We start from the raw sequence: 26,197 nt of genomic DNA, 5'->3' as shown, positions 1-26,197 counted from the left end.
AAAACCAAGAAAATTAATTCAATAAGATTTCCTGTATGGTTGAATATTGATAAACCATACAGGAAATTTCCCCGGCTCACACATAGAAGACTGCAGAATACAAAATCTCTTTCAAGCTCAGTCCTGGATTTAAAATGAAACACGTGAGGCGTTAAGTGGATCTGTATATTTCATTAAACCAGGTTTTAATCATGATACGTAATAAACCAAATTCTAATTGCGTTCAACAAGGCTATAAACTTGGTTACACAAAGTGTTTTGTAACAAATGTTATTTTATGGGGTTCTACTTCAACTATATCTCAATACTAGTATCTCAAAATTTTAGAAAGGGTTTCTTAGGATTTACTAAGGTTTGATTTGCTTGATCGGGTTTCTGTAGAAATAACCCTTATTTCCAATTAACATATCTTGAATACTAGAAAACATTGTTTTCAAGATATGGCAATATGTAATGGCAATGTGTGAAGGATCTTGGGAGACAGAGCGAAGAGAAGCTCCCTAGGGAATGATCAGATAAGAGAGAGCAGAGCCCTCAGCTCTATAATGTGCATTACAAGAGGCTCAGAAGACGCCCTCCCTAGTTTATTAGGTTGCAAAGGAGCCAGGAAATTTTACTTGCAGGTTTGCAAGATTCTATTAATATTGCTTTATAATGTAGAATTAATTTACCTGGTTTTGTTTCCTGTCTGATCTACACGGTAAGGCTGACATAGCCAGTGGTGGGATCCTACTGGTTTAACAACCAGTTCGGTGATCGCACGCTTCACACATGCACTTGGCACGCACTGCATACACAGTTTTGAGAAAGCTTACCTTATGCATTACTGCTGGGGAGGAAAACAGCTAAGGGGATGCAATCTGCTCTACCGTGCGATTCAGCTGAGAGGATATACTAGGTCAGTAAAATGCAGGGGCAGGTGGGGGGGCCCAGCTGATTGTTGGAGCGAACGGTTTGCTCCCAGCTGATCATCAGAGCTACCGATTTGCCCGAACCGGTAGAATCCCAGCCCTGGACATCGCCTCAAATTATGATTACTACAGAAGAAGCGATTTTTACATGGAAGGAAATGGGAAGAGGGATAGCAGGACTTTTGTTTGATGCAGCCTATTTTTCTTTAAAGCATTAGTGTCCCCAGATAATCGAATAAGGACTGATATGTCTTTGTATTATTAATTAATTCTAATTAATTCTAATTAAAAAAGAAGAACAACTGAAGAGACTAAGATAATCACTCCTTCCTGCACCACATCCACAAGATACATAAACTGCATTACTGTAGGTAGGTGCTACATTATAATAAACAGCAGGTGATTTGTTTCAGACTTGCACAATCTGAAGCATTGGAATCTTTACTGATCAACTCTGAACAATTTGCAGAACTTTTGAAACAAACACCCTCCAACTGCTCTCAAAGGAAAAGTTAAGGATACTTAGCATAACACTTCAAAGCCTTGTGCACGTAAGTATATATGTTTCAAATTTCAAGCAGTCGCAACCGATTTTTGTTTGTATGTATCACCTCCTTACCTGCTTAGTAAGTACAAAGTACGCATAGAATGCCATGGCACTTCCGTAAGTGATAAAGTAAGTAACAGGTTCCATAATGTCCCATGAGTAGACCCACCAGGTGAGCCAAGCCAGGGCTCCCCCCTGAGTAGACATTAAGGCCAAACCAATCCAAAGAAGGCGAGAAGTCTTTCCATCAATATCTGCTGCAATTCTAGCCTTCATCTAGGAACAAAAAAAAGCTGCGTTACATTCCACAGTGTTCAATTATGCTCCTCTCAAATGTAGTATTTAGAACTGCTGTATTCAAACTGATACTCCCAACTGGAATCTGAAGTTCATCCCAATACATTCGAATGGTTTCTTAAGCATAAAGCTTCACATATAAATTCAATTCTAATACCAATAGCAACTACTTCAGAACATGACCTGTGATGCAACTTTGTTTTTTCTAGATACTCTTGGATAGACATCCGAGCACTGGTTTAGAATAATGCTATTCTCTGTAGATCTCAATTAGAAAAATGCAGCTATTAGTTAAGATAGATAACTTTTTTTTTCATTGTGGGCACACATTAAAAATTAAACTCTGTGGCGAGAAACAGAGAAAGTGAAACTTAAAACACCTGCTTTGAGGCGACGTGGCATGGTGAGAACTACTAGGGAGGGGCTGTTTGCACAGGTTCTTTGTCTTTGTCCCTCTGTAACCGTGGAAGAAAGGGGGAATTTTCTGTTTTGTTGGAGCGGAACTGGAACATCTAAACTGGACTAAAACTGATATATAAGAAGAAATAGTGGGTTTTAAATTGTAACGAACTAAGATATAAATTTAAAGGGGGAAAGCTGCAAATCGTTAATTGGGAATTATGGAACGTTGGGAACTGGAAGGAATATGTGAGATGAGAAATATGCGGGAATCATTAAAGCTGAAAAGACAGAAAAAGTATTAGAAGGGAAGACAAAAACAAAACAGATAAATGACATCATGGGGCTTGGTGTGTAACAGGAAAAATGGAAAAGGAGGAGCATGTCCTAACAAAGAAAGGAAAAGGGAGTAAGAAAGAAAGAAAGGGAAACAATCAGAAAGATACAGAGAAGAAAGAAGAACGGAAACACATCACGGGGAAAAAGCTTAATAATAAAAGAAAAAAAGGGACATAGGGTGAAGAGACAAACGAAAACTTTGATGAGTGCACACCGAATGGCACAGCAAAAAGGGATAAAAAAGATTTGGAAGGGAGGATACAGAAAGGGTAAGAAGAAAAAGAAGTAGTAGTTTAGAGACTGGGATAAAAAGGCTCACTAGAAAGAAGTGGAAAGGATAAGGAAAGAAAAAGTTGACAGGAGAGAGGAAGAAGGGAATTATATATATATAGATAACATTAGTAATGATATTTACAGGAAATAAGTGTGGTTAACAGAACTGGTAGGTTTTTTTCCTCTTAAGTGGAGAAGATATCTGTGACACAGGGATTGTTATTTTAGATAACAGTTAAAAATTAGCAGATAAGGTTGTAATAAATAAAGATGGCAATAGAAAGATAATCAAATACAAATTAACATATTTGAGTTGGTTGATATTTATGTGTAGAATATAAGGGAGAGGTACATTACCTGTTGTATTTTATGCAGTGACTGAATTGAATAATAGGTATGACGCAGTAAAGATTTCAACCAAAAGAAAATTAAATGCAGCCTGATACATTTGCTATATTGCATATTATGAAGTAACAGAGGAATAAGAAATGACTATTTGGTTATAGATAAATAATAAGTATGTAATATTCACAGGAACAAGTGTGATTAATTGAACAGGTAGACCTCCCCTCCTCCCTTTTCTCTTTTTAAGGGGAGAGAAATTTGAGATGTTAACAATGATAATTGAATATAAATTAATAGATCAGGGAAGATTGGTAGAATTTATTAAAATGCAAGGGAGATGTACATTATTTAAATAAAAAAGAAAATTAAAGGCAGTCTGATACATTTGCTACACTACATACTACGCAGTAACAGAAATAAAAAATGATTATTTGGATATAGATAAATAATATGTATATAATTAAATACAATGCTGTTATCATATGAGGATGCTTATAGGATGTTTAAAAACTTTTTTATTAATATAAAATGAAAAATGGAGAGGGAATCAAAAATATGCCCAAGCAGAATAGTTAACTGAAGCACTAATGAGAGTTAAAAATTCGGGGTGCTTAATGACATATAATTATGTAAAATTAGTATACGTTTAGCAGGAATCCACCTCACACTTTGTCCAAAAAATAGGCTTTTTTGGGGGGTAGATCAAATAATGGAATTTTGAAATACATATACCACTAAAAAGAGGATGTAGGCAAAATTATAAATATGAAAGATGTTTATTGGAATGTAGTTATCAATACCAGCCAATATTAAATGAAGTGTGCTCAGATGCTGGAATACACCATGTAAATTAATTGGAGAGAGTGGAAAGGAGAAAGGTAGAGGCAAGAAGGAAGAGAGGAGAGAGGGAAATAGAAAGGACGTTGGTTTTACCTGAACGTCTATTTTCAGAAGGGGGAGGGAATGGTCACACGTGGGTTATTCTCAAAGCCTGATTGGTCCAAAGACTGAGAGAAAACGCTTAAATACTGGTGCCTTCCAGTCCTATCCCAGTTTCTTCGAAGGCGAACGGTAGAACTGAAACGACAAAAAACAAACACAAAACAAAACCCCCGGGAACCACCCGGGCCCTCCCCTTGGCCCCGACAGAAAGGTCTCAGGGCGGGTTGTGACCATTCCCTCCCCCTTCTGAAAATAGACGTTCAGGTAAGACCAACGTCCTTTTTTCAGAAGAGGGGGAGGGAATGGTCACACGTGGGACATACCCAAGCTACAGTCCCAGGGAGGGAGAACGAGAACCACTAGGGCCCAAGGGGAGCCTCAACCGCCACCCCAGTGGAACCTACCACCAAGGACACACTCGCATCCGTGAAGGCCTCCAGACCAAAACGTCGGAGGAAGACGCCAGTCAATCAAGTGGCCGCGTGACAGACGGCCCCAACGGGCACCCCGCGGCCCCCGAGGCCGCGCTCGTGGTGCTCCTAATAGACTGGGCCGTGAACTCCGACGGGACCGGCCCGTCGACCTGAATCTCCGCAAGCTTCTGCAATGGCCCGACGCAGCCGACGCCAATGGTAGCTGAAGACACACTCGAACCCAGCGACCCCCAGCTGGGAGAATAAGCCTACAAGGAATCGACCTACGGACCCCTCGGTTCGCCGGAGATGGAACCGCAGGGCGCGGTGCACGTCCGATCGATGCCAGAGTCCCCCCCATCCTAGGAACGGGCCCGGGCCTGGCCGAGCCGGATGAACTCCTGAGCCTAACGAAGGGAAGAGGCTACCTACGGGAAGAAGGTACGAGCAAGGCGAAGCATCGCCCCGCCCTGCAGAGATGATGGGGGCGACCTCAGAACAGGGTGCCCACTCCATGTACACCGGACGGAGACAACCGCCACAAGGGAGCCTGCAGACGAACCCCCGAAGAGATTTGAAAGGGGCCCCCTTCAAGCCCTGAGCACCAGGGGAAGAACACACGGGGAACCCGCGGACAGAGGGAGACCCCAGAAGCCGCCCCCTACCGTGAAGCTTGATCAAGGGGACCTGAGAGGGCAAAAAGAACCCCACCCCCTCCAGGGCCGAAACAAAACCGCCACTAGGCGGTGCAACTCTTGTGGAGGTCCGACGTCAGGTCCCTCCTTCAGAAAATTCTTGACGTTAGGGGGAAAGGTGCCCTGCCGGGTGAAGCCAGGCGGAAACCCCACCGGACGACACCCAGGTGGAAGAACAGCCGCGGGCTGTAAGGCGCCCAGGCATCCCAAGTCGCGAGGGACCCCAGAGACCAGGCCAGCCCCCAATAGCTGCCGGACAAGAGTCACGGGACAGATGCAACTCCAGGGGCTGGGCGAAGCAGGACCCCCCCCGCCGCCAGGCCAACCCCTCCCGCGGGAGCCTCCACGGAGGGCCACCGACAGCCGGACGAGGTCCGCGAACCAAGGTCCCTAGGTCATAAGGGCCTACCCCCACAATTGGGGCCCCCATGCCATCCCCCTACGGGGAGACCCAGAATCAGGGGGAAGGGGGGAACCATTACCGAAGGCCCGCAGGTCACCTCCTCTCGAGGGCGCTCGCGCCCTCCACAGACCAGGACAGGAAATGGGTGACACCCCGGGGAGGAATGGAACACGCGGGCGAGCGAGTAGACACCCAGGGAGTGCCGTAGGCCCGCACCCCTGGTAAGGGCCGCCCGATGCCGCCGAGCTGCCAGGAGGCAGGGGAGCCCGGGGAGAATCTCGGCTCCGAGGGCAACCGGGCCCCACCGCCCAGGTGTCCAGGACCAGAGCAGCCTGGCAGAGGGCCGGAGAAGGTCCCCCCCTGACAGAAGTGAGCCTCAACGGTCACCGTGTCCAACGGGAAGGCACGCGATGCCCCAGCACTGGGGCCCGAGGGAGCGCGGAGCCCTGCGTGCCGGCACTAGTGCCATCCCAGAGACGAGGGGTAAGACCCGAACGTGACCACCTGCCTTGAGCGAACCGGGAGCCCACCGGGGCCTCCCCCGACAGGTCCGCGTCCGTGATGACGTACACTCTGTCTGCCCCTCGAATTAGAAGTCCCGCCGAGTGGCCGGGGCAGACCCACCACAGCGAGACCCGGGTTACCCCCGGGAGGCGGAGGTCCCGCAGAAGAGTGTACCGTCGTCCCCCTGAACAGGACGAGGTTCCCCCGGAGAGTCCAAGGGTCCGGCGTGCGGGACTATCCCTGCGCAAGAAACGATTCGCCCAAAAACCTGATAGAGGGAGATTGAAACCAAACGACCTCATCTAAGGCCCTCCGCCAGCAGATGTAGGCTGTAGCGGGGCTCCCTGGACAGACTCACCCCCTCCCCCGACATGGAGCCTATGACCGACGCCAGGCATGTGGAAGGGGAGAGGCGGTCGCTGGGGAAGCCCGCCAAGGAAAAGACGAGACTCCGAGGCTTCCAAAACGGGCGCCAAATATCCGAAGACCTGAATAGGCTAGCCCCGTCAAGGAATCGGAGCCCCCAGGATGGGGCACGGACGAGCCCCCCGGGGCGTCAGGGCCTTCGCGTAGGTCCGGAGGGCGGAGCCCAGTCCAGAGGGAAGGCTCTGTGGGGGGACCCCAGGAACCTGCGATGACCGGGCCGAGTCGCGTAACGAAGATAGGCCCCTGAGAGAGCCACCGAAGCCAAGGAGCCTCCTGCCCGATGCCCCGAAGGATGGAAAGGAGGAGGATGCTCTCCTCGCCTGTGCATCATAGCAGTGCAGATGTGTGAGGGCCCACTACGCCGTCTAGCCACCCGTTCGCAGCACGGGCAGGTGGGAGAGGCGTTCCAGGCCCCGGGCATCCAGAGGAACCACCTGCATCGCCTGAGGGCCGAGGAGAAGGGCAATGGCCTGACTCCCAGGTAGCGCCCCCCCCCAGGCACCAAGCCGGAGGGAACCCCGAAGAGAGCCGGCGGGGTGGAGCGAACCAACGCGGGAGCGAGGCAAGCAGAGGCCCGTGTCCAAGCGTCCGACACCGACCACCCTAAGGACTCGCCTAGCAGGATGATGGCCTCCGAAGGGACGACCCGAGGTCAAGCCCCTTCCCTCAGGGTAAGGGGCGCTCCCCCCCTTGTGATTGAACCACCTGGACTGGAGGAGGGAGCCGTATCCGCTCCGGAGGGATGAGCTGGGGAACTGCTAACAATAGAAGAGCGCAAGATTAATGACATAAACGGAACCCATACTGGTACTATGACAAGAATGAGACTTAGAGCCTCAGCGGCTACGAGTGGACGAACTGTCCCGTGTCTCCACCCTTGGACCGGGACGAGGGTCTCCCCCCCCAAGGGACCAGGCCCCTCGCATGGTATGGCCGCCCAGGGTCGGTGGCCCGAGCCGGCCCCAGCCATTGATGTCATCACCGGAGCCCGGGCGGCATGACCGAGGTGGTCAGTGACCTGGACGCAAACGTGAGCGAGCCCCGGTCGCCCCAGGGAGGAACAGGCGGGCCGCCTTGAGCCAGAAGAGATCCAGGCAGCGACGCTAGCCTGGAATGTGAATGCGCTCCCGGCGCTGCCAAGGTCACATGGCAAACGGGAGGACATCTAAGAAGCTCAGCACGCCCAATGAAACCAGGGCAGCCACCAGGTGGTGACGGACGGCAACTGAACCGCCCAGGCAAGGGCCCAGATTACTCTATAGCCAGTGGCCCAAGCCTCCAGAGCAGAAGTCGGAGGAAGGTGTCCACTGTAGAGTCAGCGCCTCCGTGCCAAGGGAGGAGCCGAGATCTCTTTCCAGACCATGGCCATGGCAGAAACGTGGTCATGCCAGGATCCCTAGGTGGAGGAATCAAGGACCCCTCCCACCTAGCCATGCACCGAGCTTAGCCCCAGGGCATAGCAAACTGTCTGAGCCAGGACGCCCCGAGAAATGGGCCCATCCAGGGGGCCACACCTCCGTCACCAAGAATGAAATGTTTACAGATCTAAGCAGGCCAGGATAGAACCTCTGGCCTCAATAGAAATAGCTTTTTTTTTTTCATTTTATTTTATTTTATTTTATTTTAATTTATTTTATTTTATCTTATCTTTAATATTCACCGCTGACCAAGTAGGGGGGAACATAGCCCAACATTGGGCGCGGCCCAGACCTCCATGTCTGGAAGGGGCGGAGAACAATCCAATCCTCCGTGCCACCATAGGCAGAACCAGGCCCCGGGAGAGCCAACCTGCGCACGGGTTAAGACCCCCGACTCACCCCCCCCCTGGATCCCCTGAGTGGGGGAGGGAGAGAGGGACCCCACTCTACCTGGAGGAAGGGGAAACCTGCCTGGGAACCCCAGGGCAGAAAAAAACCAACCCCTAGGAGTGAATTGGGGAAAAAAGACCTGAGGCGGGACCAACCCCAGACCCTGGGATAAAGGCCAAAGGCTCATACATGTAGATCTGATGCATGTCCCCAGAGAGGTGCACGGCCCTCTGTTGGGCCCCACAGAAAAACAGTTCCCAAATGGCTAACCTCTGAAGGAGGAAGGCAGAGCCAACCCAGAGTAGGCCCGGGTAGAACCCCCGGGCGCCAGTAGCAAAGGAAAACAAAGGAAAACAAAGGAAGACTAATATTGCAAGCCCTTAAGCTCTCATCCGCTAGTCATCCCTTACTGGCATTGAATTAAGTACAGTTGTAAAAGTGCATTTGTACATATATATATATATATATATATATATATATATATATATATATATATATATATATATATATATATATATATATATATATATATATATATATACATACATACATACATACATACATACATACATACATATATATATATATATATATATAGTTGTATTTGTGCTGATAAATAAATAAAGGGAGACTAGTACAGATCTATTTCAATCCATTTAGCTCTCATCAGCTAGCCATACCCTTACTGTTAATGCAATGTGAAAACCTCTGAGCCACAAAACACTGTTCCCGCACAATGCAGCCCCTGACCCGCTCCCACGAGAAGGACTTCAGGGCAGAGGAAGACATGGGGGGGGGAACACCCTCCCCCTCCCCCTGCAAGGGCTTTCTCACCTGCCGCCAGGTCTGCCACCTGGCCCTGGGGAAACTCCAAGCCCCCCTCCATTTCCCCACTTACGCGTCCAGCCGGAAGGAATGGAGGATTCCAAGCCACTGTAGGCCCCACCGGGACCTGGGCCTGCTTTCACTGCTGCCTGCCATGCCAAAGGAAGAGACCGCACCAGCCGCAATGGACCTGGGTCGAGGCCCGATCCTCGCGCACATGGCGACCGAGCCAACATGGCCGTCGGAACGTTCATTTTCGATCTTGCGGCTCCGACGGCCTGCCGAAGGGCCGTGCTGAGGCAGGCAAGGACGGGGGAGGCCACGCGGCTCCCAGGCACGCTCCACCTCCCCCAGGAACGCTCGTAGCGGTCCGAGCCGAAAAGAGAACGCGGCAGCCGCCCGAATCAAACGGCGGCTCCGCAAGCGGCTCACACGCGCCTCATGGCGCTGCTGCTGCATCTCCTGGCTATTTAAGAGAGAAGGCAGCCTCTCCAGTAGCTGAAAAGAGAGCTGGCACCCCCGCACCCGGGGACGGGCTGAGACTCTGGGCCTGCGGGGGGGGAGGCAGCATGCCCCACAGGGCCCTCCCCCACCGCCCGGGGCAGTAAACTGTCCCTTGGGGCCGCAGCTGCTGAATTTAGTAATTTAGAAACCTTTTAAAATGCCCAATTAAACCAAATGAGACCAAATTGAATAAAGTAATCCTACCAGTAATTCTCAACAATTCTTGGACCAGAAAAGACTGAGAGGAAACTGGGATAGGACTGGAAGGCACCAGTATTTAAGCGTTTTCTCTCAGTCTTTGGACCAATCAGGCTTTGAGAATAACCCACGTGTTATAACTCCCTTCTGGAAAAGGGAGAGGAGAAATAGAAGAGAAAGAAGGAGAGGAAAGAGGAGTGACTGAATCTAGATATTCTGCTTTGGATACCACGAAACCTCCTCCCAGAAGGTAACAAGGAAAACAGGTCGTGAAGAGGATGTGCTGAATCCCAGACAATACTGTGGACCCTGCTCAAGAATCGCTTATATGCTATGTCCCGAATAGAAGGAAGTGAACTACCAATAATCAACATTCAGATTTAGGTTTTCATGAAACAGGACAGGTTCAAGATTTAACTTGCTGATTATCAATTTCCACAGGACTGAATTTATTAAAGAATTTTCCAAACCTCTTCTAAAGGGAGCAGTTTTTCCTTCAGAAGTTCCATTTTTTGCATTAGCTCTTTCTCTTTTCTTGTCTGGTGCTCTTCTAAGTGAAGGGCTACAAATAACTTATGGACTGTTGACTTGATGTCATCTAGCTCTGTGGCATGCTCTTTGCTCATTTTATCTGAAAGAAGAGTGAAGCTTGTGTCATTACAATTACTATAAGCATCCATACGCTCAGAAAATGTGCAGGGAACTTTCTCTCTGCGTATCCTATACAATTTCTCTTTCAAGTGAGATCCCAGTAAATAAAGTGGAATTAATTTCTGAGTAGATGCTTAGCTTTCACTGGATTTTAATTTTGAATAGTCTGATAACCATTAAAGATTCCATTTCCGGATGGTCATGAAGTTATGTACCTTTCAGTGGTGGATGTACACTATATTCTGCATTGTTGACAATGAGTTTAAAATCATTCATTAGCAGAATATCCATTGACACCGCATTTGAAATCCTGCTGCCATCTGCAGGAGAGAAAAGGCATTTCAGTCAAAGTAATAAAAGGCTACATAGATTTGTTTTAAATTATCTTACTATGCTCATTGGAGTCAGTGCTGTAAGCCAGCGGTACCCAATCTTTCCAGCTTCATGGCCTGGTAGCGGTGGCAGCAGGTGGGAGACTATGGTTTTGGCCTCACGCGCCCCCCACTTGCGCAACTGGAACTTTGCACACTCATCTGCCACTTGTGCAACCTGGTTCCCAATGGTCTGCGGATCGGTATCAGACTGCAGATCAAGGTTTGGGGATCCCCACTCTTAAGTAATCTTCCCTATGGCATTGTTTACTGGATTAATTGGCTTTTATGCCAGCCATATGATTAATGAAATCCATAATATGATGGATTTCATTAATTGCACCTTTCTTCCAAGACCAATAGACTTTCTGATAGTATATACATATGCATTGACTTCACAGAATAAGAGGAATGAGTTCAACTTTAGGTCCTTTATGTTATCACCCATTTTGGTTTCTCTGCTCCAGGTTACTGAAAGAAAACTTAACTTTTTCCTTGTGGTATAATAATAATAAGAATTTATGCAGTTTGAGTAAAACTTGGGACTTTCAACTTCTAAGCCAACTTGAAAGTTGCCGTATCATAATCAACTGTTAATGTTCTTTTAAAATGCTATTTAATTTAGGTGTTTTAATATTGCTTCTATGAAGGAATCTCATCAGTCTGTCCTCACCAATTCCATGCAGAAACCACAGTTAAAAAAAGAGTTATGAAACTGAAGCTGAAGGAAAAAATGCCCAACTGTATTGCACATCCATGTTGGAAGGATTAACTTCAGTGGATGCTACAGAACAGAAAATTGGTTAAGGGGAGGAAGCCCAACAATTGAGGGTTTTTCCCAGACAGTCTTGAAGGATAAGAAAGAAATATTTGGAAAAGCAAAGAAAAACAATAGTGTGCAGAATTATTTTATGCATTCAGATCTTTCTTGCCAACCAGTGTCATAAGGGGAATCTTGAAAATATATGGACACTGAACTTTACTCAACATTTTGAATATAGGAAACTTTCAAACATAGACTAATTGTCCAGTTTTCTTTATTTTTAGTTTCTCGGTGCAAGTGACCGTCTATTAGGAGTCTTTTCCCGACCATTTGCAATTTAATCTTTTAATTGGAGATATCTAGCACTGTATAAGATACACATGCAAAATAATTCATGAGTAGGCATAATATCTAAAAAGCTTGGGATAAAAGCCCCTCACTTGACATGTCGTGTATTGATGATATCCCATTGGCATAAAACTTGAATCTTCCTCCACTGGGCCTCTGGTCTGCTGCCTAGAACTGCTTTCATGTAGAGAATGCAGCATGTGATGTCTGTAATCCAAGAACCATCAGAGTGAGACTACAGAGGAAGTTGTATTCCACTGTGATGCAAGTGGTACAGTCGTGGGTGCTCCAATCCCCATCATTCAAATGATGTGAACTAATGAATCAACCCAGCGTGGTTCAGGTGAGTCAGTGATTCTGCTTCTACCCAAGCAGATAACCTTAGAGGTCTTGCCTTTCATTAGCTATATGTGAGTAATGGGTGCCAGTGATCCGGAAGGTGAGATAAGAGGCTAGACTTCTAATACAAGTTAGGGGATTGCATCAAGGGAAGCCCTTCTTTGAAGATAAGTTGCTCTGTAAAATCCGTATCCAAGCATGCACAAGGCTTATCAACATGCCACCTACCCTGGAGAACACTTTCTTGTTCAGGTTGATGAACACTTTCTTGTTCAATGCAGATGGAACAAGATGGGCAAGAGAGATAATAAGGGGAAATCCCAACAAGTTTAGTTAGCCTAAATACCAGCTGCTGAAAATAGGAGATCCGCATTCTCACTTTCTTCTGGCTATTATTATATTCGTGTAGAAACCACCTACCAAGGCGCTTCCAGCTCCTCTCATGGACATTTCAGAGTTTATCATCTAGAATTCTCTCTACCAAGAAATTGCAATTGGTAATGATGTTCTGCTTCACTCTGGACAATACAGGATAGCAAGCACAAGATTTGCTTGCCACCAATTGGTTTCAGTGCACAAATGTCAATGTGAAGTTGGTCTGCCAAATATCTACTATCTTCAGAATCTAAGTTCTTCTGGAGTTTTTTCAAGGACTTTTCTAAACAGAGACAGAATCCAATTTAACATAGCCTTTTTTTCTGCTCAAAAAGATGTTTTGCAGAGAAAAAGTGCAGTTATGTTTTCAGCCATGTGTCCCTAGATCCAGCTAAAGAGCCAAGGTGGCGCAGTGGTTAAATGCAGCACTGCAGGCTACTGCTAGATCAGCAGGTCAGAGGTTCAAATCTCACCGGCTCAGGGTTGACTCAGCCTTCCATCCTTCCGAGGTGGGTAAAATGAGGACCCAGATTGTTGGGGGCAATATGCTGACTCTGTAAACCGCTTAGAGAGGCCTGAAAGGCCTATGAAGCGGTATATAAGTCTACTGCTATTGCTATTGCTATTGCTATCCAAAAGACACACATTTAATGGTTTTGGATGATAACTAACTGCTATTCAAGTATCCAGTAAGTAGGTGGATTGAGTCTATGGAGGAGCTAAACAACTGAAGAACCTTGAAGACAGCCTGGAGTACAGAAGTCTGCCTACACTGGAATTTGTCTTTTGATCTTGGACAAGCCACACTAGTATGTTTTTAGGGACAAAACACTTCTGCTTTATTTGAAGTACAAACAAATGGAACAGAGTTATTTTGGGTTTTTTTTTGCTTGGAACTTTTTTCACACTTCCATAAAATATGTTCTGCGCTACCGAGTTATTTTTGCATCCCTAAAAATTAAATGTAAGTGCTCTGCTTTTATTTAGTGATCGCTTGAAGTTACAACAATGCTGTGAAAGTGACTTACAACTGGTCCTCACATTTATGACTTTGGTAGCGTCTCACAGTCATATGATTGTGAACTGAGTGCTTGGTAACACTCATAATCATTCACATGATTATTGTTTGCCATCCTCCCAGGCAGCTTTTGGCAAGCAAAACCAATGGGGAAGGAATCAGAGAAGGTTGAAAGTTATGGTCATGTGATGTCTTATTTAATGATTGCACCATTTAACAAATTTTCCTATCCCAGTTGTGATTGTAAGTTGAAGACTACTAGTATTGATTTGAAAATTGCCTGTTCTCTTTACCATCTGTACCTGCAAATGTGCAAATGAGCATTTTCTGCCTGGAATTAGACATTTGGATTCAAGTTAGGAACTTGAAGACTGAAGTCATAGACCTGTTTTTAGCTAATCTCTACTCTACCCACTCTACAGTGGATAAAACTTGAGTGAAAAAGAGATAAAAACTAAGTATGCAGGGTCCTAAATTTTTTATCTTTGTTTTGACAGCAAGCATTTGTCTCATTTAATCCCAAAAGAAAAATGAAACAAAGTTAAATCAATAATAACTGCATACGAATTCTGTTTAATTTCTTCAGGATAAATTGCTAATATTCTTATTTAATATATTTTCCTGCCTAACAAATGTTCTGTAATAAACACTATAATGTGGTCTATTATTATATCTATAACATACAAAGTTAAGAAGTTAAATTTCATCTAACATTAAACGCACATGTTCCTGAGTGAGGTTTTTTTGCCACTTGTAGATTTCCTTCCACTGTCTTATTCAGAGCTCCCACTTATTTCATGCACTCCCTTTTTTCTCCTAGTGGTGAGTCAGTGAAAGGGTGAAAAATGGAAAGAAAGTGAAGAAAAAACTAGCAACAGTGAGGGTTGAAGCAGATACATTTTAGTGGGTGCCCTGCCAGGATGTAACCTTGGCAGATTTCAAACATTTATAAAGTCTCCTAGATTTTGCAATACCTGGGAAAAGTCAGAACCACCTTGATTTTCAAAGTGATATCAGCATTAGTACCTGTTGTGAAGACTTCTACCTTTTCAATTGCATTATCTTCTCTCTTTATGTCCTTTAAGAAGGTGCCCACAGTTGTTAGCATTGGTTTGATAGTAAACTGGCAACGTTCTTTTCTTGATGGCAATGTAAGGGTTATCACAGGCAGACCATATTTATAATGAACACTTACTTCTGCAAAAATAAAAAAGAAAGGAAAAAATTTAGGCATATGTATATGTGTGGGGTGTACACTTGCATACATATAAACACTCCTGTATAATCAGGTGTTTTTTTAAAAAAAGCTAGTCAAGAGTTGAGGTATATTTTGGGAAAATTATGAAATTCAGCATATATTTCTTTGTGCCATTGATAAATTATCTATGAGCTCTTCAGTGAAGAGTAACATTCAATAATTTAAAGACTCAAACTGAGCTCAGCTCCTGCTGACTCTATGATGATTCACGTAGTTTTCTTGGCAACAATATGGAAATATTTTGCTAGTACTTTCTTCCACAATAATTTTTCAACTTCCTGGTCTATCATACTGTCTGGTAGTCTTCCATCCAAGTACTAAACAAATCTAATTTTTAGCTTGACTTTCTTTTGGCTAATGACGTGGGTGCAAGTAATGGTATCATTCTGGAAGCATATAGATGTAAATAGATCTAATTTCCAAGGATATGGAACATGAATATTCAAGCTATACACCATAGTGCTTGCAGGAAAGAGATGTCTTTGGATGGAGAGGAAATTGAATTTTACCCTAGCTAGAATTTATGTTTGAGTTAGGCCTTCATGCTAGGGTACAATGCAGTGGTGGGTTCCGGATCCTGTTGCAACCGGTATGCTGTGATGGGGCCGGGCATCCACCACCGCCACATGCTCTGCCGAACACATGCGAACCCACTACCCTGCGACGCTCCAACTGTTCAGTGGAGGTCGCGCAGGTGCCATAATCTGCGCGTGCATGCACAAATGGCCCGGTTAGCTAAAATAGAGGTAAGGAATGAGGGCAGGTGGGTGGGTCCTCCAAAGCACCATTCCAGTACAGTGGCCCAGCTGCGTACCGCCCAGAACCCACCACTGGTACAATGGACTCTAAACAGACCTATGATTTAGTGGAGGCAGAACCTGCCAGACATTAAGCTATTAGTCTCAAGGTAATATTAATTTTTTCCCTGCAAGCTTCCACACCTCCAATTACAGCACCATAAACTGTTCATTTTAATCAAGAGATATTCATACCTGTGGTATAAAAAGATATAAGCCTCTCATGAAAGATGAGGGGGGCACAAGAATGTTATTCCAGAAAGCAGTGAATATTTCAGAGCCAACATAAACTCTGCAGGATTCAAACTGCCTAAAATAAAATAGGAATATGTGGGGATACGCACCTTGAAATTGGTACTATTGGAATATTTGATATGAAGATAGCAATTAGTTAGAAACCATACCATCAGGTGGCACTAGAGTGCTATAGAGGGCTCTTCTGTGGTGCCTCAAATTTCCAGTTCGTCTCACCCACAGCATCTGGCAAAGAAGATTGATTCAGTTATCACAGTGTTCAACCGACTACCTTCCCAATTATTTGGTTTTCTCCCATGGAATCACCTGTATGGTTCAGAAGACCAGATATCTATGGAGGATTCCCATTTTATAGCTGGGTTTCATTAGCAGGAGTGTCAAACTGGCAGCCTGCGAGTCGGATGCGTTACAAAAAGGCCACGCCCACCCCAGTTGCATGAAGGGAAAAATGTCATGATACGTCACGTGATGGCAACCTGACTCTGCAAGTTTGATACCCGTGCATTAAAAAATGGTTATTGTGTTGTTGTTGTAATCAGCCATACTACAAATCTCGTGAAAGCCAAACCTCTGGTGCCACCATAACCCATTAAATTACACAGATTCCTGAAAAGTAATATAAAATAAAGCATTCTAGGAAGTGATGTGCAAAATCTGACATTAAATTAATACAGGCAATTTTTTCAGATCTTATTTAGCAATAAAGTGCAATTTAAGGTCATAAACAAAGGCAGCCGTATAATTTGTGATGATGAAAGCAATGACAAAATGTGCTTTAGGTCGGAACAGATTTTTCTCCATTATTCTAAACTGTCACATTAGATACAAGTAATCTTCACTTAACAACAGTTAAAAATTATAGCAGACCTGCCCAGAGCTACTTACAACCCAGTTCTAAAGTTCCAAAGACTGTACCTCCTGCAGTCATGTAACTGGGTACTTGACAACTGACTCATATTTATGGCCATGGTCATTTGATTGCAATTTTCAGCATTTTTTTTTGCTGGTTCTGACATTTCCTTCCAGTTTCTGGAAAAAAGCTCCATTGAAGAAAACAGGTTTGTTTTAACCACCACACTGTATAGTGTAAACTACAACCACCAAATAAAAGGTAAAATCAGGCGTGGTCATGTGGTGATCTGTTTAATGACTGCCACAATTTATGACCATAATTCCAGACTCAATTACTGTCTGAAGTCTAGGACAACCTGTATAGCAAATTTTAGGCATCACAAAAATATTTATATCAAGACCTCCTATGAAAAAATTACTTTTCAAGTTGGGTTCTTATAACTGTATTGGATTTCTGGGCCAATGAGCATTGTAGCCCAACACCTGTTGAATACTAAGATAGGAAAGATTGCTGCATGCTTGGAATATTCAAATTAATCCGGTAAAAATCTGAAATAAGCTTCTGGAAAACAACTGTACTACAACAGAAGCTCCATATTCACAGATAATTACAGTAATATTTTTTTTTACAGAAAATTGTTTTGGAAGGAACCCATTTGGCTGTAAGAAGTCAAATGACTTGAATGCTCCTAAGCAATTTTTCTTCTCATTGAATGCATATTCACAGCATCATAAGTTGGAAAGAATCTTGAAGGTCATCTAGCTCCTCTCTCTGCTCAGTGAAAGAATTAATAGAGTGCCTCTGTTAGATGACCTCTTCTATCTATAAAACAAAAAGGCCCTGAAGGATCTATTGTAAATGTCTGAGGAGAAGGACAACAACAACAACAGGAGACTGCATAATGAAAGGACATAACTTGAAATTGAAAATTATTACTGAGGTTGTTTTTTTTTAACAGCTAAACTCTCCACAGCAATATAAACTAAGCACCTTTTCCTGACTGATATTCTTAATAGAAATAAACCAGGAACCTGGCAGTACTTTTAACAACTATTTTTTATGAAGTATACATTCTCAAGGATTGCAATTCATTTCATCTTGACACTCACTTATGGCTTTTAATAAAAAAATTTAAATCAGAAAAGATACTACCAGACTCCTGATTTTTTTTCCCACCATAGATTAACAAGCCTTTTCTCCTACAATGTTTTTAGTGGAAACTCATAGTGTCTGCTTTTTGAGTTAATAGGTTTCCTAGGTTTATAGTATCTTTGTGTCAAATTCTAATATAGGTTTTTTTCATTTTATGCTCAGGTTTTAGCATCTTTTCAAGCAATAACCCATTTTTCTAATTAAGGAATGTAGTAATAAATTTATTTGCTTTATGTAATCCCCATTTGTTTTACACAAGTAACAAGAAATATAGCGCCTACAATGGTTAAGTTTATTTATTGCTTGTGAATTGTGCATAAACATACACACCACAATTCATCATTTGAATCTGATTTATAATCTGCAGTCTCAAAGAAAAAGCATAGCATTTCCAAGGTCTTATTTCCTTTTGACCCCCGAAATAAGTGCTTGGCCTTATTTTCGGAGTTTGGTATACAGGAGGCCCCTTAATTGTGGCCTGCGGTCTGTGGATCAGTTGATCCAGAAAGGGCTGGAAGTTTTGTCTCAGTTCCTGGCACATTCTTGCCAGACTAGCGTCGCTGGGCCTGCTGCTTTTTGCAGGTGCAGTAAGAGGCGCAGTAGCTAGGGTTTACGGGAATGGCCTCTACGAGGCCATTCCGCATGGATGACAGATGCATGTGGGGGGTGCATGGTGCTTATTTCCCCCTCCCCCCAGGAAATGGTGGGGACCGGCTGCGCATGCGTTTAAATATTTTAGGGGAGGGCTTATTTTCAGGAGTGGGGTTATTTTAGCGCATGGGCTCAAAAGCCCGATTGGGCTTATTATACGAGATGATCTTATTTTCGGGGAAACACAGTTAAAAGATTATTTCGAATGCCAACATAGAATCCAAAGAAGAAACTGTATTTTATAAATGTAGATAGTACCACCTCAACTACAGTTAATGGAAAATGCTGTTTGGAATACAGGAGATCTGCAGCTGTGTAGAAGGTTGGAATAATTGTGGCCATTTCTCCACAGCCAACATGCTACATGCTATAACTCAACATAATAAATGTTATCAACCATTGTTTTTTCAACCTTGTTTCCACTGACAAAAAATAGTAATAATGTAGAAGAAACAATGGTGGATTTACTGTGTTGAGTTATCACATGTGGATTGCCTGTGGCAAGTTGTCCTGTAGTGACACAACGAGATGACTGTGGTGAAATGGCCATCGCAGGTTGGCTGCCAGAAGATGGCCCCGGCGAGATAGCTGTAGTGAGTTGGCCCCAGCAAGATGGACGTGGCAAATTGTCCTAGATCCCTCTTTCTTTGTATATAAAGGCAGGAAGGTGCAAGATTGCGAAAAGGTTGATGAGAATGACCGTTGGCTTACCTGAATGGTTGTTCTCTAGGTGCTGCAGGAGTGTCTAAGCATGGGTTAACCTCAGCTTGCTGCCCAAGAACTGAGTTCAAAGTTTGTATAGCCACGCCTCCTGCTCCCTTTAGAGGCTCAGTTTAAAAAACGAAGGTACGAGACCCAGAAGGATGCTGTACGGAGAAATATCTATGCCATGGAGCTGATAAGTCACGCATCCGCAGACGACCCCCGGGGCGGGGTTGGACACTCCCGCAGCATCTAGAGAACGACCATTCAGGTAAGCCAGGTCATTCTCCTACGTGCTGCTTGGAGTGTCCAAGCATGGGACATACCCAAGCTATGTAGTCCCATGGTGGGAAGAAGGAATGTCCTGGTTAGTAGGACCCGCGAGGACCCACTGTAAAACTCTCCTTCCAAATGAAGCTTTGGCAGAGGCAAAGGAGTCCAGTCTGTAATTTCGAATATACGGAGATGGTGATGACCAGGTAGCAGCCCTACAGATCTCAATAGGCGCTTGCGTCGCCCAAGCAAACGTAGTTGCGGCACTCCTTATGGAGTGTGCTGTTATACGAGGAGGCACAGGTCTAGTTTGATGTTCGTAAGCTAACAATGCAAGCACGCAGCCAACATCCTATGTGGAAGATGATACCTTCCTGCCCATGGAGGTGGTCTGGAATGATATAAAGAACGATTCCGACTTGCAGAAAGAAGCTGTCATCTTTTTGTATACCCGCACAGCGTGCCGCACATCCAATTTGTGCCAGACACGCTCCCTGGGATGTCTGGGATGCAGGCAAAAGTCGGGGAGGATGACCTCCTGTGTTCTATGGAATAAGCTATTGATTTTCGGTAGAAAAGCAGAGTCCAGCCGCAGAATCACTCTGTCCGAATGTATAACACAAAGGTCCTCCCTAACTGAGAGCGCTGCCAGCTCTGAAATTCTGCGTGCTGATGTGATGGCTACGAGAAAAGCAGTTCTGAATGACAAATGTCGTAGACTAATAGAATGAATTGGTTCGAAAGGCGTCGATGTTAGGGCCTGCAGGACAACCAATAGGTTCCAAGTTGGATAATAGTGCACCGGGGGGGGGGAGCATAGGTTGATTGCCCCCTTTAGGAAATTGCGGACCTTTGGTGTCTGCTGAGCGGTAGAGAAGCGTCTCTGGACAAAATAGTGGCTAGGTCCGCCGTCTGCCTCCAAAGTGTGTTGGGGGCAAGGCCCTTGTCCAACCCCACCTGGAGGAAGTCCAGGATTTGTGGTATTGTCGCTGCTGTGGCATCAATGTGATGGGACTGACACCAAGAGGAAAGATAGTCCATGTCGCGTCATAGATCCGCATCGTAGAAGGTCGCCTGGACACGTGGATGGTACGAATGACCTTGTCAGAGAAGTTCTCCTGTCTCAAGAGGTTCCCCTCAAGTGCCAAACGACCAATTGGAACCATTGAGGATCCGGGTGTAGGATGGCCCCTTGGCTGAGGGAGAGCTGAGGTGGCACAGTGGTTAGGGTGCAGTACTGCAGGCCACTTCAGCTGACTGTTATCTGCAGTTCAGCAATTCTAATCTCACTGGCTCAAGGTTGACTCAGCCTTCCATCCTTCTGAGGTGGGTGAAATGAGGACCCAGACTGTGGGGGTGATATGCTGACTCTGTAAACTGCTTAGAGAGGGCTGAAAGCCCTATGAAGCAGTATATGTCTAACTGCTATTGCTATTTGCTTCTGAGGAATGAGCCAGTGCTTGCTCACTGACAGACTGACAAGATCAGTGAACCAGGACCTCCTTGGCCAGTGTGGGGCGACTAGAAGTACCTCCATGCCCTCCAATAAGATCTTCCTGATCACCTGAGGTATCAAGGGGAGAGGCGGAAAGGCCTATAATAGTCCAGGAGGCCTGCGGCATCAAAGAGTGTCCATCCCTTCGAGAAGAACCGGAGGAGGTGTGTGTTTTCTGGACTGGTGAACAGTTGGTAAAACAAAGATGGATGAAGTCACCATTCCGAGTTGCTGATGGTCGTTCTGCTTACCCAGTCCGCTGTCATGTTGTCCTCCCCCAAGATGTGGTCCGCTCTCAGGGACTCGAGGTGACACTCTGCCCATCGCCCTATGGCTTCTGCCTCCGCCATCAGGGCCGTCAATTGAGTTCCACCCTGGTGATTGACGTAGGCCTTGGTAGCGATGTTATCCGTCAGTATGAGGATGTGGGATCCCTCGATGAACCGATGGAGGTGGTGCAGGGCTAGCCTGGCAGCTCTGAGCTCCAGCCAGTTTATGTTGTGGGCGAGCTCCGCCTGCGACCATCTGCCCTGCATCATGTGCATCTGTAGGTGGGTGCCCCAGCTGTATAAACTGGTGTCTGTTGTTATGATCAGGTGTTCTGGTTCCTTGAAGAGGGATCCCCTGTTGGATGCCATCTGCAATCCCCTGAGATATCGCACGTGCGACCACCTCCTGCATGGCTTGGGATAGCTCAGGTGTGTTCCTGGGGATAGGTCCAGGAGGGGGAAGTTTCTCCTCCATTAGAGAACAGGCCTCCTCCATATCCACCTCTTCCAGAGATGAATCAGGAGACCTGGGAGATGCCCTGGAAGGACTGGGTGAGAAGCCAAATCACCACAGGGATGGTGATGCCTCCCGTTGGTTATACACTATGGGAAAGTCTGCAGGAATCTGAGCTGGTGGTGGCTCTCTGTCTTGAACAGTTTATCCCTGGGCATTTACTGCCCTTTGAAACTGCCTCTCCAGGACTTTTTGCCTCCTCTGAGCCATCCTTTCTGCGATCTTGGAGACCTTCTTGGCTTTGGAATGTTTCCCCTATGCAGGGCACCCTGCGCTGTCCCCCTTAGCAGCAAGGTTGGGCTTGCTGCGCTTCTTGGAGATAGGCCCTGTTTGATCCCTGACTTCAGCCACACTATTGCTGGCCATGGTCCACTCCCAGCCTTAACACAGTCTGGTTGAAGACTGAAACCTTGAAGGTGAGAGAAGATGATAGATGCGCCCCCTAAATCAGTCAATGTCCTGAGGAACTGGGGCCAGCCAGGGAACAAACAGCTCTGACAATATTTGGCACCAAACTGGTGACTCCCAGAGCGCCTGCAGATCCGCGCTATTTTAAACCAGGGAATGGCCTGGTCAGTGGCCAAACTTCCTGCAGCCAGTTGAAAACAGTCTTCCTGCAGAGGGGGGACCTGCCTGCAGACCCAGAATGAGCTCCCAATGTTAAAACCCCTCTCAGCAGTGATCTGCTGTGGAACCAGGCCGCGGCTCTTCTAACGGCTGAGAAATGAAGCGTGCCACTTTTTTTCATTTTAAAATGGCCGCCACGAGCTTTGGAGCAGCACCAGGGATATGTCGGCAATCTGGAGAGCTCAGTAGAGCCTCCGGGGCTAGAAACAGTCCTCTGACAGTCTTTTGGGGTTCCTTATCTTCCTATCTGCCCCCAGAGCTCACCAGGGGCCGCTGATGAGCCTCCCGGTAGTACCTTGACTGCGGTGGTCGCAGAAGACAGCTGCGCTCCAAGCCGCCTGTTCCGCCCATCAGGAAGCTGAGGGAACGAAGTTGCACTTGCAGGAACAAAAACAACAAAGACTAAGGCTTCCTAATCTACACTACCAATAGAAAAATAATAGAGGCTACACTATGCTAGTCTGGAGAGTCCAACTTGCTGTCTAAGAACTGGAGCTCCCCAACTGCGTCCTTTTAGGGCAACAGAGTTTTTTAAACTGGGCTTCTAAAGGGAGCAGGAGGCGTGGTTAGACAAACTTTGAACTCAGTCCTTGGGCAGCAAGTTGAGGTTAACCCATGCTTGGACACTCCAAGCAGCGCCTAGGAGAAGGGAAGAACTGGACAGAGATGGGGAAAAAAATGGGAAGATCTGTTTATGGATTACAAAAAAAGTTAAATTTACCAGGTAATCAGTCTCTCCTAATCACAGCTAATCTTCAAAGCAATCTCAGAGGTACCCCATCTTTTGCAGCAGTGAGATTTCCACTCCTTTGTACCTCTTGAAAATCCTTTGTTTTTAACAGCTACTATTCTTACCTACAAATTAAGTCTCTCAATTCTCTTTTAATTATAGCAGATCATAATCCCAGACCCAAGGTCTGCCAATCCCCTATAGAGTTGAGGATGGAGATTTAAACAAAATTGGCTGGGTTATATGCTTGGAGTGAATTGGACCTCCAATTTCATTGTAGTTGTCTATGCTGCACAGGAAGTGTTTTACTTCTAATCACAAAGAGCGACTGTTGGCGAAAAACCTCTAATTAACTAAACATTTTGCAAAAAAAAGTATGGTAAGTTTGCTAGGTAAGCAACTCTCTCTCTCATTCAACCTTAATTCTACACCAAACATCTAAAGTCTGCTTATTGATTTAACCCCACTATATTTCATTTGGTCCATGCTCTGCAACCAATAACTAGCATTCTACATATCGTGTTGAGATTATTAGCACAAGCCTTTTATGACTTAGGAAATTAATTCAACCAGAGCATTACTATTTAATTAATCTTTTACAGCCACTGATTTACCTTCAGTATTGCAAATTCAATACCTTGTAAAAACCAGCTACTTGATCTTGCAGGAACAGCACAAATACAAGATTATATCAACAATAAATTTATCAGCAGAATAAAAAGGCAAGCACAATGCCGGGGTAAAGGTTCCTACAAATCTTTGGATAATATGATTTAATTATAACAGAACTCTTGACTTGAACTACCTTTTGGTGGTTCATTGCCCCCTACTTTACTGATTCACTGGGATACACTTATATCCAAATTTGATTTTGAACATAAAAATTGGAATTGTCTCTCAGGGGGGGGGAAAGGATGTAATTATATTGCATGAATATTGTAATCACGGGTGATGAACATCTTTGCACTAAATATCAGGCTCCCTCAGAGAATTATTATTAATTAAACATATTTTTATTTACTAGCAGTGGCCTAGAGATGGAGCTCTTGCCTCACAATCAGGCTGCAAATTCAATCTTAGGTGGTGGCAGATATTTCTTTTTCTGGGCATAATTGTTCGCTGCAAACTCCCTGTAGGCATCAGGAAGGACATCCAATCAATAATACTCAAGCTCTGTTCAATCACCCCGACTCCACCCCGATGCAATGAATTACAGGGTTGTTTTTTAAAAAAAAAGAAAAAAAAGGCTGCTCAATTCATATACAGCGACTCTGGGAGGCTTACAAAATTAAAGAGAGCACAAGAACTTAGATCGCTTCCAACTGCTGAGGCGTCTAACCATAAAAAAAAAAAATAACATATGTAAACCTGAGCTAGTCGAAATTTTAATTTTAAAGTGGTAGGGAGTGGTCAAGTGTGGTTGGAGGGAGAGCTGGGTGAGCGAGCAAGCAGTTAGGCAGAATACCTGGGGTGGTGAGTGAGCAAGTTGATGGGTAAAGTGCGCCTTCACTCATCAGACTCCAGGCGGAAGAGACTTGGTGCGTTTTGCCCATCCACTTGCTCGCTGCACCCTGCATACTCTGTCCTCTCCTCATTTGTTGCACCCCATGCACTCTGTCCACTCGCTCACCTGCTGCACCCCACCCACATACTCTGCCATCTGCTCACTCACCAGTTGCAGCCCACATGTTGTGCCCACTCCCTCTCTCAGCTCTTCCCTCCACCTGCCTGTGACCATTGCCATGTCCACTGTCCCCAGTCCTAGAGTTTAGTGCAGCAGCACCATGCACTGACCCCTCACTCAAATACGCCACAACTCTACTCACTTGCTCACCGCACCCACTGAGTTCTGCCTACTTGTGCTCTTGCCCACCTACCCAGCTCTCTCTCTGGCCGCCCATGGTGAGCTGCCCTCAGAATGAGCTGGTTGTGACTTCCTGGGGGCGGAGCCTGTCGCCGAAGGAGCTCAACGGAGCCCCTCTCAGAGTTCTGGTCTGTATATCTAATTAAGATCAATAGATATCACCCCTTTCTGGCAGAAAGGGGCAGGCAGAAGCTCAGGTGCTAGGATTTATTCGTAGTTCACAGCCCTTTTTCTTTTTTTTTGGGCTGCGAACGGAGAAGAGATCCAGCGTAACTGAGCTCTTATCTCCAGCCAGTTCCTCGCAGCTGCCTTTTTGCAGCCCTAGACAGGCGATCCCCCCCCCTCAGGACAATGATAAATTGCTTAAAGCAACTTAAGGCTAACACGAGCGGGTCTTACTCCTGTGATGTTTTTTTTTTATAACTATCTAAACACCAGCCTTGTTTTTCCTTTGAAACTTCTTTGTTCAACCGGTTACAAAATGGCGTTTTTACTGTGTTGGTGATTGATGACGTAATTAACCAGCTTTATCTCCCCGGAGACTGCTACTCATTAACAAGCAAAATCTACAAATAATTTATTGAGAACTGACCAAGTGAAGACACTGTTTATCTGTTTATTCTCAGCTTTTATCTATAATGCCTCCCAGGTCTAAGCAGGCAAAAAAATCCCCCCCGCATGTGCTTAAAGAACTTGTTAGTAAATCGCTGCCTTTGCCTCCTACACCCCCTATTGGAGATTCCTTGACACAGGAGCTTTTTTTTCAAATACTCAATGACTTTAAACAAGAAATCAAAGAATTTGTGCTGGATTTATGCGACAAAATACAGACTAAAATTGCCCAAATAAAGGTGGATATGTTTGAAGTTATATCTACTTTGACAGATTATATCGAAGAAATGGAGACTAAACTGGAAACTTTGGAGGAGGCTAATTCTAATTTGACTTCCAACATCCAAGCATTACAACAAGACATTAGAGATACTCAAACACAACTTATAATGATAAATTATAACAGAAAGGCGTCTGCAATAAGAGTCAGAGGACTGCCCGAAAAGAAAGG

The 26,197-nt window shown here is 45.3% G+C and overlaps 1 protein-coding gene across 3 annotated transcripts in view; it reads right to left on the bottom strand.

The window, feature by feature from the left end:
* The window catches only part of MCUB (mitochondrial calcium uniporter dominant negative subunit beta), a 60,089-nt gene that overhangs the window by 1,634 nt on the left and 32,258 nt on the right, over positions 1-26,197 (bottom strand). The window contains exons 1-6 of one of the 3 annotated variants that reach the window (XM_032224016.1): positions 16,154-16,232; positions 15,945-16,059; positions 14,721-14,891; positions 10,696-10,800; positions 10,300-10,460; positions 1,531-1,734 (exon numbers count right to left, since the gene is read on the bottom strand). In XM_032224016.1, coding sequence (XP_032079907.1) covers positions 1,531-1,734; positions 10,300-10,460; positions 10,696-10,800; positions 14,721-14,802 — 552 coding nt within the window. In that variant the 5' untranslated portion in view covers positions 14,803-14,891; positions 15,945-16,059; positions 16,154-16,232. Of the gene's footprint in view, positions 1-1,530; positions 1,735-10,299; positions 10,461-10,695; positions 10,801-14,720; positions 14,892-15,944; positions 16,060-16,093; positions 16,233-26,197 lie in introns of those variants that run through there. The other 2 variants (XM_032224014.1, XM_032224015.1) reach the window with 2 other exon arrangements.

This window comes from Thamnophis elegans, chromosome 9, assembly GCF_009769535.1.
Source record: "Thamnophis elegans isolate rThaEle1 chromosome 9, rThaEle1.pri, whole genome shotgun sequence".
In the NCBI taxonomy this organism is placed as follows: domain Eukaryota; kingdom Metazoa; phylum Chordata; class Lepidosauria; order Squamata; family Colubridae; genus Thamnophis; species Thamnophis elegans.
The sequence above is the reverse complement of the archived record's forward strand: the minus strand, read 5'-3'. Positions and strand labels throughout refer to the sequence as shown.